At 35.6% G+C, this 19,016-nt stretch overlaps 1 protein-coding gene across 1 annotated transcript in view; it reads left to right on the plus strand.

Moving 5' to 3' along the window:
* PKHD1L1 (PKHD1 like 1) overlaps positions 1-19,016 on the plus strand; it is a gene marked incomplete at both ends in the record, with an annotated part of 145,722 nt that overhangs the window by 54,732 nt on the left and 71,974 nt on the right. Inside the window, 15 exons of the mRNA XM_079796306.1 lie at positions 149-271; positions 1,110-1,215; positions 3,326-3,436; positions 4,501-4,665; positions 5,638-5,759; positions 7,322-7,454; positions 7,874-8,069; positions 8,402-8,544; positions 8,958-9,062; positions 9,736-9,924; positions 10,679-10,849; positions 11,402-11,628; positions 12,556-13,540; positions 15,767-16,015; positions 17,117-17,266. Of these exons, the coding sequence (XP_079652432.1) occupies positions 149-271; positions 1,110-1,215; positions 3,326-3,436; positions 4,501-4,665; positions 5,638-5,759; positions 7,322-7,454; positions 7,874-8,069; positions 8,402-8,544; positions 8,958-9,062; positions 9,736-9,924; positions 10,679-10,849; positions 11,402-11,628; positions 12,556-13,540; positions 15,767-16,015; positions 17,117-17,266 (3,175 nt within the window). The remainder of the gene's footprint in view (positions 1-148; positions 272-1,109; positions 1,216-3,325; positions 3,437-4,500; positions 4,666-5,637; positions 5,760-7,321; positions 7,455-7,873; positions 8,070-8,401; positions 8,545-8,957; positions 9,063-9,735; positions 9,925-10,678; positions 10,850-11,401; positions 11,629-12,555; positions 13,541-15,766; positions 16,016-17,116; positions 17,267-19,016) is intronic.

Raw genomic sequence — 19,016 nt, forward strand, 5'->3', positions numbered from 1 at the left:
AATGTGACTGAAATGGTTTTGAATGGTGTTTTTTGTTTTTTTTTTTCATCCTTTATCTTTTATTCACTTTCAACCATGCTAAAATTTAAAAAGAAAAATTAGTGTGGCCATTAGAGCTTTCTAGTAAAATAATTTTGTCTAAAAATAGGTTAATGATTCCAACATTATTGGAGAAAAGGCTAATATGACAGTTACAAAGGTAAAGGAAGGTGGCTTATTCAGACAACGGATACTTGGAGACCTACTTCGTACACCCAGCCAACAGCCACAGGTATTTTGAAACTTTCCTCATGACATTTAGTACATTTATAATTTTAAATGTATAGCTAGTTTGTAATACAGTAAAGGCCTGGTAAATAGGAGAGATGACATCTTTATTTTCATGTGAATATTAGTGTTAACAGTTGGTCAACTTAACCCTTTGCACTCACTTGCTTTTTTCTCGATTCCTTTATTCTAATGCTAACCATGTCGAGTCACACTCGACATCCGAGTGCAAAAGGTTAATAGTATTATTTTATGACCTTTGGGAAAGTTATCTTCCTTATAATAAAGGAATGGATTTTTAAGCTCTAGTACTGCCTGCTAGAATTTGAAAATATATGCTTTCATTTAATCTTTACAGAAACTTTGTGTAGTGATCTTTAATGTTACCACTTTAATGATGAGAACATTAGAATATAAGGAGTTTAGGTGACTTTTCCTAGAGTAATCTTTATTTTCTTTCATGGCACTTAAAACCAGGGCATAATATGCATTTAGTTTTTATAATTATTTTTATGGTCCTATGCAACTATCTTTCTCACCTCAAGGGGGTTATAAATTTGGTACAGCAAGGATGTCATAGGTTTTGTTCAATGTTGTATTCCTATATTCTAACATTTACAGCTGTGCCTGATATAGAGTGGTTACATTTGCTGAATGAAAGAATGAATAAATGAATGAAAGATTGAAGTGTCAATGCAGAACAGTCCAAGTAGAATAGACTAATTTTTATAAAGAAACAAGGAAACAACGTTTCATCATTCATTCTAAATTCTGTGCATATTCTTCTGAAACATGCAACCTCTTTACCTCTATTCTCTATCTCTGTGTTTATTTATTTGAAGGTTGAAGTCTATGTTAATGGAATTCCTGCTAAATGTTCAGGTGACTGTGGGTTTACATGGGATCCCATGACTACTCCCATAATTCGGACCATAAGCCCTTCCAAAGGTAACCTCTTGCTTTTTAACTGAGAGTATGGGGTGGAAGACAACTAGCAAAAATGTAAATTCTGGCCCTAGCTGGTTTGGCTCAGTGGATAGAGTGTCAGCCTTCAGACTGAAGGGTCCCCGGTTCGATCCTGGGCTCGATCCCCAGTGGGGGGCATGCAGGAGGCAGCTGATCGATGATTCTCTCTCATCATTGATGTTTCTATCTCTCTCCCTTCCTCTCTGAAATCAATAAAAATATTTTTTAAAAAGTAAATTCTGATAATGATTTTTTTTTATATTCCAGTGTCACCAACTAAGTCAAGCAAACAGTTCTACATAATAGGAACAAAGAAAGTTATTAGATTGGAAAGCTATGGACAGATCATTGATGACTTATTTTTGAAAAACAAAAACCTTTAAAGTTGGACTCTCTAGTCTTCTCCTTGTTTAGTTTCACACCCTTAGAATCAGTCTCTAAAATTTCATTTGATATTGAGGCATTGTTCTTAAACTCTACTACCTAGGGTATTGATTGACATCTTTTATCATATGAGACCGCTTCTAGGAGATTTAGCACTAAAAGGCTACTAATGAGACAGCTGCTGTCTAGTGAAAGAAAATAATTTGGTCCTAGATTTGAGAATAGAAGTTAGAGAAATTATTGCCAAGAACTCAGTCTTGGGGGACACATTATACCATGTCTTCATAGTATATGATTGCTTTTTAAAACGTGACCATGCTTTGTGTCTGAGCTCCCAAGGATCAAAATAAGCATCAGGGCTAAAGATTCCAAGGAGTGGCTTTTTTCAGTCAGAAAGATAGCTCAGCTACTGTAATCACATATTAAATCTTGGTGCTTAGTAGGAAAATTTACTCTGATAAATTAGCCAGCTCTTCCCTATTAAAACAAAGAAGGGGGGAGGAGCAACATAAATTGTTAGAGGATGGGCAATATAGTTTTGCAAGAATTGCTAAGCTTTTAAGAACAAAGAAATTGTAGCTAAAGATAACTGCCTAAGATGTTTGCAAGTGTCTTAAGGTAGATGTCTGCAATCATTTTTTAACCCTTGTCTTTTAGTCTAAGGTCAATACTGCCAATTTCTCCCATAACAATAGCACTTGGGGCCATACCATTGCCTCCATTATCGATCTAATCCTCCTCAATCCTCCTCTTGACAATCCTAAAGTGATTGAAGTATAATCATATATCAGAAAATAATATTTCAAATTTAAAAAACAGCATATCTTTGTGATGAAAGAATATATTCTTCAAACTTTTTAAAGAGTAATGTTATTAACTTTGGGTTAATTCTTGTTACATGGGCTTAAAACTTTTAAGAATAAGGATTTGATGATTTAATTTTGTTATAGTTCTTTGGTATCTTTATTTTTTTGCATCTATCCTTGTATTTTGTAATGAACTCCCAATGTTACCTGTACTTTCTAAAAAAAATTAATTCTTACTCAAAAAAAGTCATTTGATTTTTCCCCCCTAAAATTTTAGTCTTTTTTATTTTTTATTTTTAGCTACTTAAATCCATGTGGGATCTTTGTTGTGTGTGATATTATATAAGTAGGATGACTGTGTCATTTATTGACCAAATCTGGATACTTTTAAGAGTTGAATGGAAAACCATTAAGTATAAGATGCTAGGAAAGCAAGTGTAAACCAGGAATCTCTGAGGTACTTGATTGAGGATGCATCTCACCCTAGAGAGAGGAATCTTATATTTCAAATGGGAAGTATCCATAACACTTATTTCACTGTTTATCCTTTTCTCATGAATTTGTGATGGCAGCTCTGAAATTGTCTGTCACCATATAGAGATGTTTGTTTAATTTCTTTATTGTAAGAATCATTTTCCTTTCCTTACTTTATTTCAAACTTTCAGTAAGATAGTTCTTCCCACTAATCTCTATTAATACACAGATTCAAAATAAAAAGCAATGTAGAGGAATTCGATGGAAAAAATACCATTACTGAATAAATGTGTCACCCCTCCCCCCTTGCTGGCATATAGGTTGATTGTTTATATCTTTTAAAAGATAGACTCATTTTCTCTGAGAAATATCTGATTTCATAACATGTTTTGTCATGTTAACATAGTTATTTAAACATCATTTTTCAGGGTCCTCTGAAGAAGGAACAATTCTAACCATATCAGGTTCTGGATTCTCTCCTAGTTCAGCTGTTTCCGTCTCAGTTGGACCAATAGGTTGCTCCCTTCTTTCTGTGAATGGTAGGTTCTTTTAAAAATTATTCTTACTGAGTGTAATTGTCTTTCTCTAAGAGAACGTGGGACCAAAGACCACTATTATCCTATAGGATAACCTGTGGGGTCATGAAATTGGCAAACTGCTCTGGGAAAATGTTTTATCTTTTTAATCTTTGGTTGTGACCACAAACTAAACCTTTCACTGTTGTACCAAGTCTTTATCCCATGATAGTTGATTTTTCTCCTTTTTCCTTCATAAAGTGATTACATAAAATCTTTTCTTCTTTGGTGGGTGTCTGGGACACAGAAATATGTGGATTTCTGCTCTGGTATTCCACAGTCCCTCTGCCTATGCTTTGACAATGCCCCATTATTCGCGAAGAAGAGGATGTGGCCATGTTCCCTGACTGTTAGGTCAACAGAAACCCTATCCATTAACATAGAATTTAAAGATTATTCACCTTTTATGCTCATGAAAAAATGAGGGCCATAAGTATTTATTTCCCTAAAAATTATCTCTCATAATCCTAGGTGTATTTCTTAATTCTAGCAAGCTGGAACTATGTAAGCAAATTCATCTTTCATATAATCCAAGTTGTTTTTCAGTTAGGTCTTCTATGCACACTTGAGATCTACTAGTCGGTTCTACACCTGTATTACAAGTACACACATACTGTCCTAAATGAAGTGAAGAAGGTGTTTTCAATCACCTTTCCTGTGAAAAACTATTTTACTCAATTTGGGACATAAACAATACATTGAACCAAATTTTTAAGAAATTGTTGATATAAATAGTCTTACAGATTAAATTATTATACCCCCCTTTTTTGCCACAATAGCAATCAGGAGCAAATTGTTTATTTTGGTTTCATCATTCTTTTTTCTAACTCTTTTCCAGAAGTTCTGATTTCAGGTAGTTTGTAAAGATTTTTTTTTCTCTCATTAATAGTTGAGTAGTTTTCCTTAGGGATATCTCTCGGGTGTATAATAATGAAGGCGAATGTTTATAGTTGCAAATATAACATTTCAGTAGTTTGACCTCATAAAAACATTGGCTTTATCCTTTTCTTCATCTTTCTTGTCACAAGCAAATGAGATCAAGTGCCAGCTCCTGAATGGAAGTGCTGGACACTTCCCAGTTGCTGTGTCCATAGCTGACGTTGGACGAGCACGGAACGCAGAGGACGAGGTATTCCACTTCATGTATCAGAGTCAGATCTCACACATCTGGCCTGTTTCTGGAAGCTTAGCAGGTAATGGTTAATTGTTCTAAACAAAGAACACTGCATTCATTTCCATCATTTCACTGCACTATTCCCAGAGCAGGGTAAAGGGAGAGGAACCCAACCCTCCCTCAGATAGAACAAAGAGGCTCCCCTGTAGGAGTCAGAGTGATTAAATGGCTGACTAATTCTTTTGTTTCTTACGAAGCACAAGTCAGGGTGGCTGCTTATACTTACATCTTAGGTTATTGAATTAATATCATCAATTATTACATGTTTCTATAACAAGCTCATCAGTTATGTCAAGATAAGATTTATTAGTTATTATTCTGCTTACCAGCTGCTCCATTTGTAACCACAGTCTCCATGGAGCTACTTGACCCAGAAAAGGTTCTGGGAACAAATTGGGGAAAGGGAGGCTGACGCAGAAGATGAGAAGAAAATAACGCATTTTGTCTGTTGTCTCATTTCCTTTGAACTTTGTGTTTGTTTGTTTTACAATGCTTCGTTTTGGATTTTGTGCTGATCTTGAACTTTTTGGCGTGTTTTGAGTTTATTTTTATTTTGTTGGGATGTTTTCTCAGTTTAACGTTTACTTAGAGGTATTAAAATTTGGGAATTTGGTAAGAGTCTTAATTCTCTCTCATGTCCCACCATGGTGGAATGGTTGAGCAAATAGAAACTGCATAATTTCTCTTTAGTATGAAGGAGGCACTCAGGGAAAATAATAATTGCTGCTGGTAATGTCCCAAAAGCAATGTTGGTTGCAAATTTGTTATTTCATTAAATTGCTTAGCCCAGCTCCTTTACAATCTATGACTTCAGAGCACAGGCTCGGGTGTGTGGTGTGATTGTATACATCTCGAGTTTGGTCCCTGATCTGTTTGCCAACCCATCTCTTAAATGATTAGACAATTCCTGAATGATGAGTTAGATTATTGCCAAAGTTTCTTGTTGATATAGTTACTTTGTTGTTGTTGGGTTGTTTTCTTCTTTATGTAGGTGGTAATCTTCTGACTCTATCTGGAACTGGCTTTAATGAAAATTCGAAGGTATTAGTTGGAAATGAAACCTGCAATGTGATTGATGGGGATTTGAATAAGATAACCTGCAGAACCCCAAAAGTAAGGCATCTGATTTTAGTCATTTACCTGAAATCTTATGAATAAAGAAATATCTCAGTATAGGGTTAAACAAATTACGTATTTTCCTAGGAAGTGCAGAGTTTCAGTTATGCTTTTTAACAATTATTTCTTCAACATCTTTCTGCCAATATCCAAATACAAAATATTATTCCATATTCTAGATACTTAAATTCACATCATTAAGGATGACAGGCACATAAACCAATATTAACAGTGTGTTCCATTTGAGATAATAGGAGTAAGTGCAAATTAAAGATAAAATATGTGGGAAGAGAGTGTTAGAAAGAGTTCCACAAAAAAGCTGATGTCCTATCATAGCTTTAAGCCTTAAAGGATGAATGGGAGTTGACCATGTAAATCAAAGGATGAAAAAGATTTATTACTAATAAATAGTCTAAAAAATTCAGGGAAGCAAATTTATATATATATTTAAAATATATTTTTATTAATTTCAGAGAGGAAGGAAGAGGGAGAGAGAGAGAGGTAGGAACATCAATGATGAGAGAGAATCATTGATTGGCTGCTTCCTGTACACCCTCCACTGGGGATCGAGCCCACCGCCCGGGCACATGCCCTTGACTGGAACCAAACCCAGGACCCTTAAGTCCATTGAGCCAAACCAGCTAGGGCTAGATATATTTTAGTTTTTACAAAGGAGCATACATTTTAAATGTGTTAATTTTCAGTTTACTAATAAAAAAACACACACTGAAGTTTCCCATGGAATATTGTATTTTAGAATCAATCATTGTTCTTTATTTTAAAAAATAGTGTTTAAATTAAAACAAAGACTCCAGTTTGCTTGTTATGTCCAAAAGGATGATGAATCCAGCCACTCACATTGGAAAAATGTAGCCGACTAAGATGGGTACCATGCAGTTGAAATCTGTAGGAAAGGAAATTTGAGTATGCATAGGATCATAATCGAGATGAGAATCTGGAGAATAGGTAGATTAAAGCTTACTTTGTTTAAATTATATCATGACGTTAAACAATCAGTGTGCATTAAGTAAAACTAGATATAAAAAGTGTTTTTCCTAATTGGGAATTGTGCATGTACAATATCAGTGAAAGCACCAAATATCTTTTTAGGGGTCCAAATGTTAGTCTTGGATTCTGGAGCTAGGTTAGCTAATGATATAATAATGTGATTTGTCAGTGAAGGAGAATAAAAAAATATATTTGAGTCTATTTTAAGAGCAAAATGTTACAACTTTTTATATCTTGTTTTATCAGTTAGAGAATCACTTGTCTAGAGCATTTTTATTGTATTACCAAATCCTCAGGAATTCTGTAATATAGATGCAATTAAATTGATCAAAACCACCATAAATATGTCTTTCTCTAAAGAATTTAAACATGTAACCTATATTTAAAAATAAGATTTTATAAATATCTGAAAACTGGCTTTTATTCATGACTTTGAAAGAAAACATCTTCGGAAGTATATTTTGAATAATTCCGATTGCTTTTAGCCATTGGATAGCTGTATCTCAACATTTAACATTTTCTAATTAGTTTTTTTTCCCCTCTCATTTCAGAGAATTGAGGGTACAGTTGATATTTCAGTTATAACCAATGGATTTCAAGCCACAGCAAAGGATGCTTATAGTTACAATTGTTTACAGACTCCAGTTATGACTGATTTTAGTCCAAAAGTACGGACAATACTAGGTAACACATTCTTCAATAAGATCAGTTATTTGACATATATAAATCATTTCTAGAAAGACTTTTGAAGCAGTTTCTCTTGAAGTTCTGTGTCTTAAAGCAAAATAGACATGAGGTTTTTTTAAAAAAACACCCATACATTAGTTTATTTATTATTTCACTTTGAACATGCGCAATAGGAGAAAATACTGTGTTTTTTTAAAAGTGCTTTGCTATCTTTCCCCCCCCTCCTGTGAAACAATTAAATGTAGATTTTATCTCCATATGACAGCCCTCAGCTCTTTTGATTCCTCTTTTGCCTCCAGAAGTGTTGGGATTTCCCAAATCCAGTGAAAGAGATGAGTTGGTTTACTTCATATGCGAACTGCACACTGCATAATAAGTTGAACGTTTTGTAAAACCCTTTTTATTTTAAATCATAGGAGAAGCAAATTTAACAATTAAGGGTTATAACTTTGGAACGGACCTCACACGAAGCGTGGAGGTGTATGTGGGAGGAAAGCCCTGCCCGATTCTGCACTGGAACTTCACCGACATCAGATGCCTTTTGCCCACGTTGTCTCCTGGGAAACATGATATCCACGTAGAAGTCAGAAACTGGGGCTTTGCTTCCACAAGGTATGGCCGCGAACATAAACTTGATGGCGTTGTGGAACACATGGGGCCAACAGTGTCGGGACAGGGAAAGAAGCAGCCAATCACCTTATAATACTTAGAAGCTTTTTTCACCTTTCTACATCTCCTTCTTCAAATTAAGGGTATAACTTTGGAACTGAACTCACATGAAGGTTGGAGGGAGGAACTATTATCTACTGCTATCTAACCAAATTGAGGTTCATGATCATTATCAGAGTACGTTCTCTTCTTAAAGGAATCCTATGCTGGGAAAAGTTTCACAGCATGGCCCCATGGGAAACTCATTGAAACACCTGTTAATTTTTCTTTTGCAGAGACAAGTTAAATGCTTCTATACAGTACATTTTGGAAGTGAACAATATGTTTCCACAGAGAGGTTCCTTCTATGGGGGAACGGAAGTCACTATAACGGGCTCGGGGTTTAGCACAGTACCCACGGAGAACACCGTGCTCTTAGGTAAGAGTGTCATCCTCACAGCAGGCTTGTTTCATTGTTCCCAGCTTAAAGGATGTGCTATAGGTGCTGAGTTATTACTCTAACATGCTCAATCGTGGAGGCTTTATCTTCCTATTAGTGTATAAAAGGTTAAGTATATTTGGTGAAGGTGGTAAAGGGAAACTGAATAACTGCTTTTGATTTCAATAAATAATGATTGTGTATTTAATGTATGTGAAATACTTAAAAAGGTGAAGGTCTCTGTTCTAAAAATAATTAAGACTCAAACATGATTACTATCGGAAAACTTTACCAAAAGCCTACTATATAATATGGAGTTTTTATAGGGCTTTGACTTTTTAGTAATGATACTTTATTTCTATAGTTCAAAAAATATTTGAGAACGTTTTTTACCCCATCTTTATTCTTTCTAGGGTCCTTCCCTTGCAGTGTGACATCATCATCATCAGATGTCATAAAATGTACTCTTCCTTCAACAGGGGATGTATTCAGGATTACCAATGATGGGGAAGATCCAGGTATCAGCCAACATTTATATATTGTATATAATAGGAGCACTTACCCTGAAACTAATTTTGTTTTTATTTATTTTATACTTTAAAGTTTTCAGAAAATGTCTATTATATTTCTTTCTATAATTTGTCAACGGTACCCCCGTTGACATACAGAGCTACATAGTGAATCAATGGTAGACTTGAGTCCAAAAGGCCAGATTGTAGTTTCCAGGTTCAGTAATTGCTGTTGGGTTTTACTGCAGCACAGAACCTCCTGAATTACTCTAGTTTATTATCAGCCAGTGGATTTCTTAATGAACATTCAAGTAGAAATTATGTAGATTTTTGTATGCCTCTGGGCCTTAGAAAAATAGGTTTAAAAAATTAATCAACTTTTAAAGCTATCTCATGGGATATTTCTGAACAGCTTGTTTACTGACTTTCTGATTGTTTTCAAGTTGTGTCTTGATCATCGGTTTTATTGTTGTGTAGGTTACTTTTTCCCTGCGCTTCTGTCCTTAATTTTCATTATTTCTGTTACATGTTTGAATTATGCACATGTGAGTTTTACCATGTTATGTAAAAAGATTTCACTAGTAGCTTTATAAAAATGCAATATTTTCAAAGATAATTATAATAATTTTTTATTCCTTTTACTTTTTTTTCTTATAAAATGTGACCCATTTTTTGCTCCCAGTACATGGGTTAGGTTATGCCTGGTCACCATCAGTCTTAAATGTATCTGTGGGAGACACTGTGACATGGCATTGGCAAGCACATCCATTTCTTAGGGGAATAGGATATAGAGTTTTCTCTGTCTCCAGTCCTGGAAGTGTAACTTATGATGGCAAAGGATTTATGAATGGAAGAGAAAAATCAGCATCAGGTATGTTTCCACTTTGTTGAGTTTTGCATCATGCTTCTTTTTTATAGATACAATAAAAAGATATTTTGTTTAGAGTTAAAATACATGTGTAAATAATATATGCAAATATACAAAATGATTTAGTTGGCTTTGTTTTGCTGTAGCAAAAATTTAAATTCATAAGATATAAGTTAATGTAAGCAAGGTATTTTATATATTGCTGATGCATTTCTGATACCAAAAGTATCTTTATTCATTCTGAAATAAACCAATGGAAAACATATAGAAACAAGCAAAATAGAAGGGAAATTGGAATATTTTTTAAGCATACCAGTCTGCTAGCAAGGAATGAAATTCTGTTGATTGGAATCAGCTTATCATCAGTATTTATTCTAGGACAACTCCGTGCAGTGTGCCTTTTAGACAGCTTTTTATTGTATCCATGTAGCAGTTAGAAACTTTTTTTACTCATGAACACATACTAAGTATTATTTGTTTATTGTTGATTTCTTGTTAAGTTGTTCTTTAAAATTTGGTAAGTTATTGCCAGATTTGACATCATTTTCTAGAAAAATTAAAGCTGGATCTTGTCTTCCTCAATGTAAGTTTCATTATACACGATAGCTCTTTGTAGCCACCGGGTCATTTCCTTACCACTTACTTCCTGTTGAATATATGAAACATAAGAAACCTGTCCTCTGCATGTGCATTTGAACAAATTTCAAAGATGTATCGATGACTTGTATTTATTATGTACAATCTTAAATTATGGCAGGCTCGTTTTCTTACCAATTCACTTCACCTGGAATCCATTATTATAGCAGCGGGTATGTTGACGAGGCCCACTCCATTGTTCTCCAAGGAGTCATTAACGTTCTACCAGCTGAAACCAGGCACATTCCCCTGCACGTGTTTGTGGGCAGCACGGAAGCCACCTACACTCAGGGTAAGAGTTAAAGGCGGACAGCCTGTGACTCCGGTGACCCAGGCATATTTAATCTTTCTGGAACAGGATGCAGTTAACTGGGTCCAATCCTGCTTCTGTCTCTTACTAGCCACAGGACCTGGAATAGGTCTGGACTACTTTGAGGCTGGAATTTGTTCTATTAATAAGGATCGTATTAATGTTGTCTTGCCATTCTCCCGGAATCCTGTGTGCCGCAAATAAGATATAATATTAAAAAGTTCTGATATTCGGTACGTGCCCGAAAATACATTAAACTGTGAAGTGATGTTATTATTTTTATTTTCCCTATGGGATCTGGCCTTAGACAAATTGAAGAATAAGTTAGTTTTATATTCACTCTTTACTGTATCGTCTTTGTCCAGGTCTTTCTTTGAACTTTGTACTGCCTGGGACCCCTCTTGTCTTTTTTTAAAAAAAGGGGGTTTACTAGAATATAAACCACCATGGTCAAAATAAAGAGTAATGAAATTTGAAAACAGCTCTTACTTTAGAATATTATCCATGACTTACAGGCAGTTCTTTTGTCTAAAGGAGAACCTGTGAATTTGCACGTGGGAAGCTCTGAGACAGGCTGCCTAGCAACAGAACCCCTGTGTGGCCTGAACAATACCGGGGTTAAAAATTCAGATAGATTGCTCTTTGAGCTTTCAAGTTGCTTTTCACCATCTATCAGCAACATTAGTCCATCTACCGGAACAGTAAATGAACTGATAACGATTACTGGACAGGGCTTCAGTAATCTGACATGTGCTAATAAGGTAAGATTATATAAAGCTCTCCGTTTTACTTTTATGTACTCAATAAAAGGAAGATATTTTGCCCATAACCTCGTAATTTAACTTCTAAATTACATGTTACCGTACAATTGACCCATTTAAAGTGCACATTTCAATAGCTTTTAGTATATTCACAGTTACGCATCTATCACCCTAGTCAAATTTAGAACATTTTATTACCCCCAAAGGAACCCCACAACCTTTACCAGGGGTGGGGAACCTTTCTTCTGCCAAGGGCCATTTGGATATTTATAACATCATTTATGGGCCATACAAAATTATCAACTTAAAAATTAGGGCGATGTATTTGGTCAAACATTTAATGAACTCACCCCTCATGCCTTGGCAGGGACAGACCAAATGATTTTGTGGGCCTTATATGGGACGTACCCTACCCCTGCCTTAGACATTACTTCAAACCCCTCGATACCTCCCTGCCCTAAACAACCACTAATCTAATTTCTGTTTCTCTGGATTTCCTATTCTGGTCATTTCTTATAAATAGAATCATCCAATATGTCATTTGTGACCAGCTTTATTCACTAAGCATATCGTTTTCAAGGTTCATCCATGTTGTGCCACGTATTAGAACTTCATTTCCTTTTTATGGCTGAATAATATCTTATTGTCTGGCATACACATTTTATTTATCCTTTCATGAGTTCATAGACATTTGAATTGTATTCACCTTTTTGACCATTATGAAAATGTAGCTGTGGCCATTTATGGACAATCATAATTTAGTTTTAAGATTAATCCAAGATATGCCTTAATCAGTCCCCCAAATCAACTTTATGCATAAAAATGTACACTTCAGTAATTTTTAAAAATGCAGTTGCTGATAACTGAAAATTTAACTTTGTATTAGAGAAATGTATTGACCTATTTTCATATTCATTTTATTTTCAGGTTACAATTGGTAGCTACCCCTGCGTTGTAGAAGAAAGTAGTGCCAATTCCATTGTATGTCACATTGACCCTCAAAATTCAATGGATGTTGGCATCAGGGAAATGGTCACTCTAACTGTCTACAACCTGGGCATTGCTATCAACACCCTGCCCAATGAATTCGATAGGCGATTTGTACTTTTGCCAAACATCGATATGGTGTTGCCAAATGCAGGATCAACTACAGGAATGACCAAAGTGACCATAAAAGGCTCTGGATTCTCAGTTTCTTCTGCAGCTGTAGAGGTCCGTATGGGCCGTTTTCCATGTGAAGTGCTATCAGTGAATTATACCACCATTGAATGTGAAACATCTCCTGCTCCCCACCAGCTGGTGACAGTCCAGCTTCTAATCCACGGAGTGCCTGCCCAGTGTCAGGGGAACTGCAGCTTTTCATACTTAGAAGGCATCGCTGCTTTTATCACAAGCATCTCCCCAAATTCTATCACGGGATCTGTCAACGCCCTTATTGAAGGAGAAGGTTTTGGCACCATCTTAGAGGACATTGCTGTTTTCATTGGAAACCAACCGTTCAGAGCTATAGATGTCACTGAAAATAACCTCACTGTTCTTGTGACTCCTCTCCCGGCTGGACTTCATCCCGTTAGTGTTGTGGTGGGAAGTAAGGGCCTGGCCCTGGGAAGCCTGAGTGTTAGCAGCCCCGCAGTGGCATCTGTCACCCCGGCTTCTGGAAGCATTGGTGGTGGAACTACGTTGGTGATCACAGGAAATGGCTTCTATCCAGGCAACACCACCGTCACTATTGGGGATGAAGCTTGTCAGATTATTTCTGTCAACTCCAGTGAAGTCTACTGCCGCACCCCAGCAGGAGCAGCTGGACGGGTCAACGTGAAAATCTTTGTTAATGCAGTCGCTTATCCACCGCTGTCATTTACGTATGCCTGGGAGGATACTCCACTCCTGAGAGAGATTGTTCCAAGCACAGGTATTCCAATGCCTACCTTTTTATTGTCTTGATATATTATTGCTAATACTTATTAGCATAGATTTGGAATAACGTTTATAAAGGATTATTAAGATATATTTTTAGACAATCCTATTTAAGCCAGTTAATACATAGAATTCGAGTTCTGTGTAATCTCTATTTTGTGATTATTTTTTGCACATTCTTGGGATAAAATTTGTAATCAAATTCCAACTACTATTTTGAAACAAAATCATCATTAACTTGACCTAAATTTCAAAATGAAAGAGAAATAGATAGATAGCTATGGACTAAAATTGGTAATTTATGTCACTAAAGTTGATTGATATGGTACAGGAAACACCTGTTCATTTCACAAGAAGTTGATCAAAACAACATAGAGAATTTTTGGAATACCTTGTTACTATGAAACTAAAATTGATTATTAACTTATTTACACAACAGAATCCTTTCAAAGAGGCAATTAGGTAATCAGTTAGAAAACTAATATGAAATATAGATTTTTCTTAATTTAGAATGATTCATTTTTTCTAAGCTAATATAAATTGAGATGTCTTCTTGATCCTTTGTCTTTATGTTATGCTATTTCTGATCATCTTCAAACTGTTGGAATGCTTATCATCTATGTAATAAATTCTGGAGAGGCAGCCGTAGTATCATGGGTGAGAATGGGGTCTTGTTGCCTAGATTCAAATCTTGGTTCTTCTACTTTCCACTGATGAAACTGCATGCCATTGATATGACAGAACTTAGAATGGTCCCTTTAATAAAGAACTCATTAAATGTTATCCGTTACAAAGTGTTTTTTAGTTTATATTACCAGCAAAAAGTGCCAAGTTTGGGTAAGCAGTGACACTCTTTCCCCATATATTTGTAGTCATTGCATATGTGCCTTATTTTCATGAACCATTTATGTTTCATCTCTCTCTCTTTGAATGTCTCTTTCAAAACAATGTATTTGAAGACATAATACATAGAAAGTGCAATTGAGCTGTTTTATTTACTGAAAAGACAAGGCAATAGGTCACACTTAGAACAACACTTCCATTTGAAAGGTGAAAATGCCAGACAAAATTAAAAACTTGAGACCCTAAAAACATTGTTTAGTTTATATCTTTAAAGTATTTTTAAGATCTCATTAAAATTAGTAGATATATATTACTAAAATTAGTAGATATATATATATAGTATTTTTTTTTACCGATTTCAGAGAGGAAGGGAGAAGGAGAGAGAGATAGAAACATCAATGATGAAAGAGAATAATTGATTGGCTGCCTCCTGCACTCCCCCTACTGGGGATCAAGCCCACAACTGAGGTATGTGCCCTTGACTAGAATTGAACCTGGAACTCTTCAGTCTGCAGGCCAACGCTCTATCCATGGAGCCAAACCAGCTAGGGCTATTATTATTAGTAGTCTTTAAAATGACAGTATATATTTCAGTGATCTTTATTATGGTCATTGGAAACCAATAGTCAATTATATGGTTATTTTTACTATTACTATTTTAATTAAAATGAAACTACTACTTGGTGATTATGCATTGTAACAAGTTATGTTACTTAATATCTAATCACTTAATACTTAGGTATGTAGGTCATTTGGGTGACCTATGAGAAACTCCACGTGTTTAATGTCTTCAATGCATTTTTGTCGAAAGGAGGGGGGAAGGGAACAGAGGGATTGAAGCACTTTGTTCTGTGTACATTTGTTCAAGGCATTAGCCTTCATTTACAAGTCTTTAATTTACCATTTCTGTATTTACTACCTTATACCTAATTATTTATCTATCATAATTTGTTTTTCAAGTTATATCTATGGGAAATATTTGAATTAAGAAAAATAATCCATCCTCAAAGAATTTCTAATAGCTGGAAAGTATAAAAAATAAAAACAAAATGTACCACTCCCAACCACCCCCTGCTTAGACATTCATACTTTCTAACTCTAGATCTATCTTCTCTTGTCCTTTCTTCTCCACTAGCCTGAATTTGTAACTTACAACTCAGTAGAATGGACAGTAGGGTCTGCAAAGTAATGAATGTCGTCATAGCTTATAGCTAATATCCCACAAACTGTAATGTATATGACACAAATGTTTTGTTAATATTGATATCCATTTTTAAATACTGGATATTATTTTCTTTATGAAAGTAAATAGATATATTTTAAATAGATATGTATTAGAATTTAGGTTTATTTATATTGTTTGCTTTTCTTTTTCAAGGTCCACCAGGAACCAAAATTCAGATCACTGGATCTAATTTTGGTATTGATATCTTGGACATTTCGGTGATGATAAATAATATTCAGTGTAATGTTACCATGGTCAATGACAGTGTATTGCAATGCATCGTTGGAGATCATGCTGGTGGCACGTTTCCTGTTATGATGCATCATGAGACAAAAGGCTCTGCGGTGTCCACACTTGTATTTGAGTATCCACTTACCATTCACAACATTCAGCCAACCCAAGGTAGTCATGAATGTGCAGGAACCTACAAATTTTCTATATAATAATAGCCTAATATGCTAAGTGTCCAGGCGACTGGTTGGCTGTTCAACCAATCAAAGCGTAATATGCTAATGATATGCTAAGGCAGCTCAACTGCTTGCTATGACATGCACTGACCACCAGGGGGCAGACACTCTGACCGGCAGGTTAGCTTGCTGCTGGGGTCCAGCTGATCGGGACTGAGTGGGATGGGCCAGACATGCCCTAGAGACCTCCTGTGGTCCCTCCCCGGCTGGCCAACCTCCAGCGTCTCTTCCCAGCCCAGATCATGTACCAGTGGGGTCCTTCAGCCTGGCCTGCGCCCTCTTGCAATCCAGGACCCCTCGGGGGATGTTGGAGAGCCAGTTTTGGCCAGATCCTGCAGGCCAGGCCAAGGGACCCCACTGGTGCACGAACTCATGTACCAGGCCTCTAGTATTTTATATTATTTCAATAAATGCCTTATTTAGAGGGAAAAAACACTCTTCAAAAATTTGTAGTTCTTTTAACACATTAAAAATATTTTTGTTTATGCATAAAATAAGCATGCAAAGGCGTCAATCATTTCAAAATATCAGTTTAATGCCTATATTTCTTTTAGTGCTATATAACTTATTTAAAAGTTAACCCTAATTAAAATGGCCAGGTTACATGTGGAAATTCCTTTTAAAATCATATTTAGATATCACTGGCCTGTAATTATTTACATAAATATTCTATTTAAAATTTATTTTAGTTGTTCAAAAACCTTATGAAAGTATAAACAATGTATTCTTAATTAAAATAGTAATTTTACATGCATGTGTTTATTGCTCTGAAATCCTTTGTGACATCTCTTTTAAAAAGGTTTTCATTTTTAGTAGTTTAAATAAATGACCAAATGTGATATTTACTCAGAGAAGATTTAAAACATTATAATAGAAAGAGATTCTATTGCATTAATATGCTATATTATAAATATAATTTCACTTATGAAAATCTTTAATATCAGTTCTACTTCAGATGTTAAAATAAGGTTGAATATATACATAGAAGAGGTTTTCTTTTCATCAGCTTTGTTTTTCCCTTTTTTGTCTTCACTAGGGAGCTTCGGTGGTGGTCAGACCATGACCGTGACAGGCACCGGGTTTAATCCACAAAATTCCGGAATATTAGTGTGTGGCTCAGAATGTGCAGTCGATAGGCTTAAATCTAATTACACAACATTATTATGTAAAATTCCACCTAATAATGGTAAGTTGTCAGAAAAAAGAATGGCAGTCTTTGAGAAATGGCTAATTTTATAAAAATCAGAGACTGGATTTCTTTTTTCCAAGTTTTTGTGCCTTTGGGGCAATTGCAATCACCTTTATAACTGTGCTGATTTTAAGCAATTTCTTCGGAATTTTCTTGACATTTATGTGTTTCAAGATTCACATAATTTGTGTTAATTGAATTGTTTATCATAAGTTGCAGTATTTCAGTTGATCGCCTAAACTGATGGCTCTTGGTTTATTAAGCTTGCCAAATGGAGAAGACATGTTTAGTTCCCACTGGAGTACTAGATTTCCCTTGAAGATGAGATAGTGTGATGGTTATGAGTGTGAACTCTTGTACGGCATTGCCAAGAGGCAAACCCAAGCTGTGTCTTTGGGCAAGTTATTCAGCCTCACAGTGACTCAATTTCTTCATCTGTAAAGTGAGACCAACGCGTTAGCTTACTTTATAGGATTATTGTGAGGTTTAATAAGTTAATGTATGTAAAGTGGACAGAACGATACCGGAAACATGTTCTGTAATTTGCTACTATGACTCTTTCTTAAAACTTTGGTTAGCAGTTAAGAGCTGGGCTCTGAGGAGCCCCTACATCTCCGTGTGCCACGTCTGTGTCACCCTAGCTAAGTAACTCCACTCCTCTCTGCTTCCGTTTCTTCATCAACTGAATGGAGATATTATTAACCCCGATTCAATGGGTTATTGTAAAGTTTAAACACCCGGTATTTTACATACACAACAATTTTAAATTATCTAACAAAATTTAAGAGGAACCAAAGGAAATATTCTAGAATAAAATATATATTTTATGTGCTTACTTTTTTTAAACATTAACAAAGCTTGATGAAGCTTTTCTAACCATCTTGGTATCTTTCTCTGAATTCTTAAACAAAGAATATTGAAGAAAATGTAACATTTTGGTGACTGGGCTTAGTTATCATTTCAACATCACAGTTTGTATCCTGAATGTTTTTAATGCAACGCTGTTGGGATTTATCAAGGTTTTCAGAATGCTTGTCTTAACACCAGCTCTTCTTTTTACGTTTTTGGATTGGGTTTCTGTGGTTTTTCTCTCTCTTACCTTGCCTTCGGCTGTCTCTCCTTGCTGTTGTCAGAATGCCTGCCCTTAGCAGTTCTTCCTGCCTGCTCTAAATTGCCACGTTGGCTCCGCTAGGACTGGAAAACGAAACAGGCAGATTTGAAGAGTTGTCCCCAATGAGCGGCTCCGAGGGAGGTTCTGATGGCTTTTCCCTTTGCTAATGTGTGTGAACCTTGTGATGTTTTTGGCAATTGCTGGATATATATATATATATTAGTTCAAATATAGCCTGTGAGAGTGTTTTAGGGAAAAGGAAGGTGCTATTGAAAATGTTTGATTCAGAATGGCTATCATCAATAAATCCACAAACAACAGGTGTTGGCAAGGATGTGGGGAAAATGGGAACCCTTGTGCGCTGTTGGTAGGAATGCAGAATGGTACAGCCACTCTGGAAAACAGTAGGATGGTTCCTCAAAAATTAGAAATGGAATGCCTTATGACCCAGCGATTATACTTCTAGGTAAATATCTGAAGAAACCCAAGACATTAATTTGAAAGAATATGTGCACTCCTATGTTTCATTGTAGTGTTGTTTACAATAGCCAATGTGCTATTGCAACCGACGTGCCTATCAATACACAAGTGGATAAAAAAAACCCCACAGTGGTGCCTATATACAATGGCCATAAA

Source organism: Cnephaeus nilssonii (genome assembly GCF_951640355.1).
Source record: "Cnephaeus nilssonii genome assembly, chromosome: 18".
NCBI lineage: Eukaryota > Metazoa > Chordata > Mammalia > Chiroptera > Vespertilionidae > Cnephaeus > Cnephaeus nilssonii.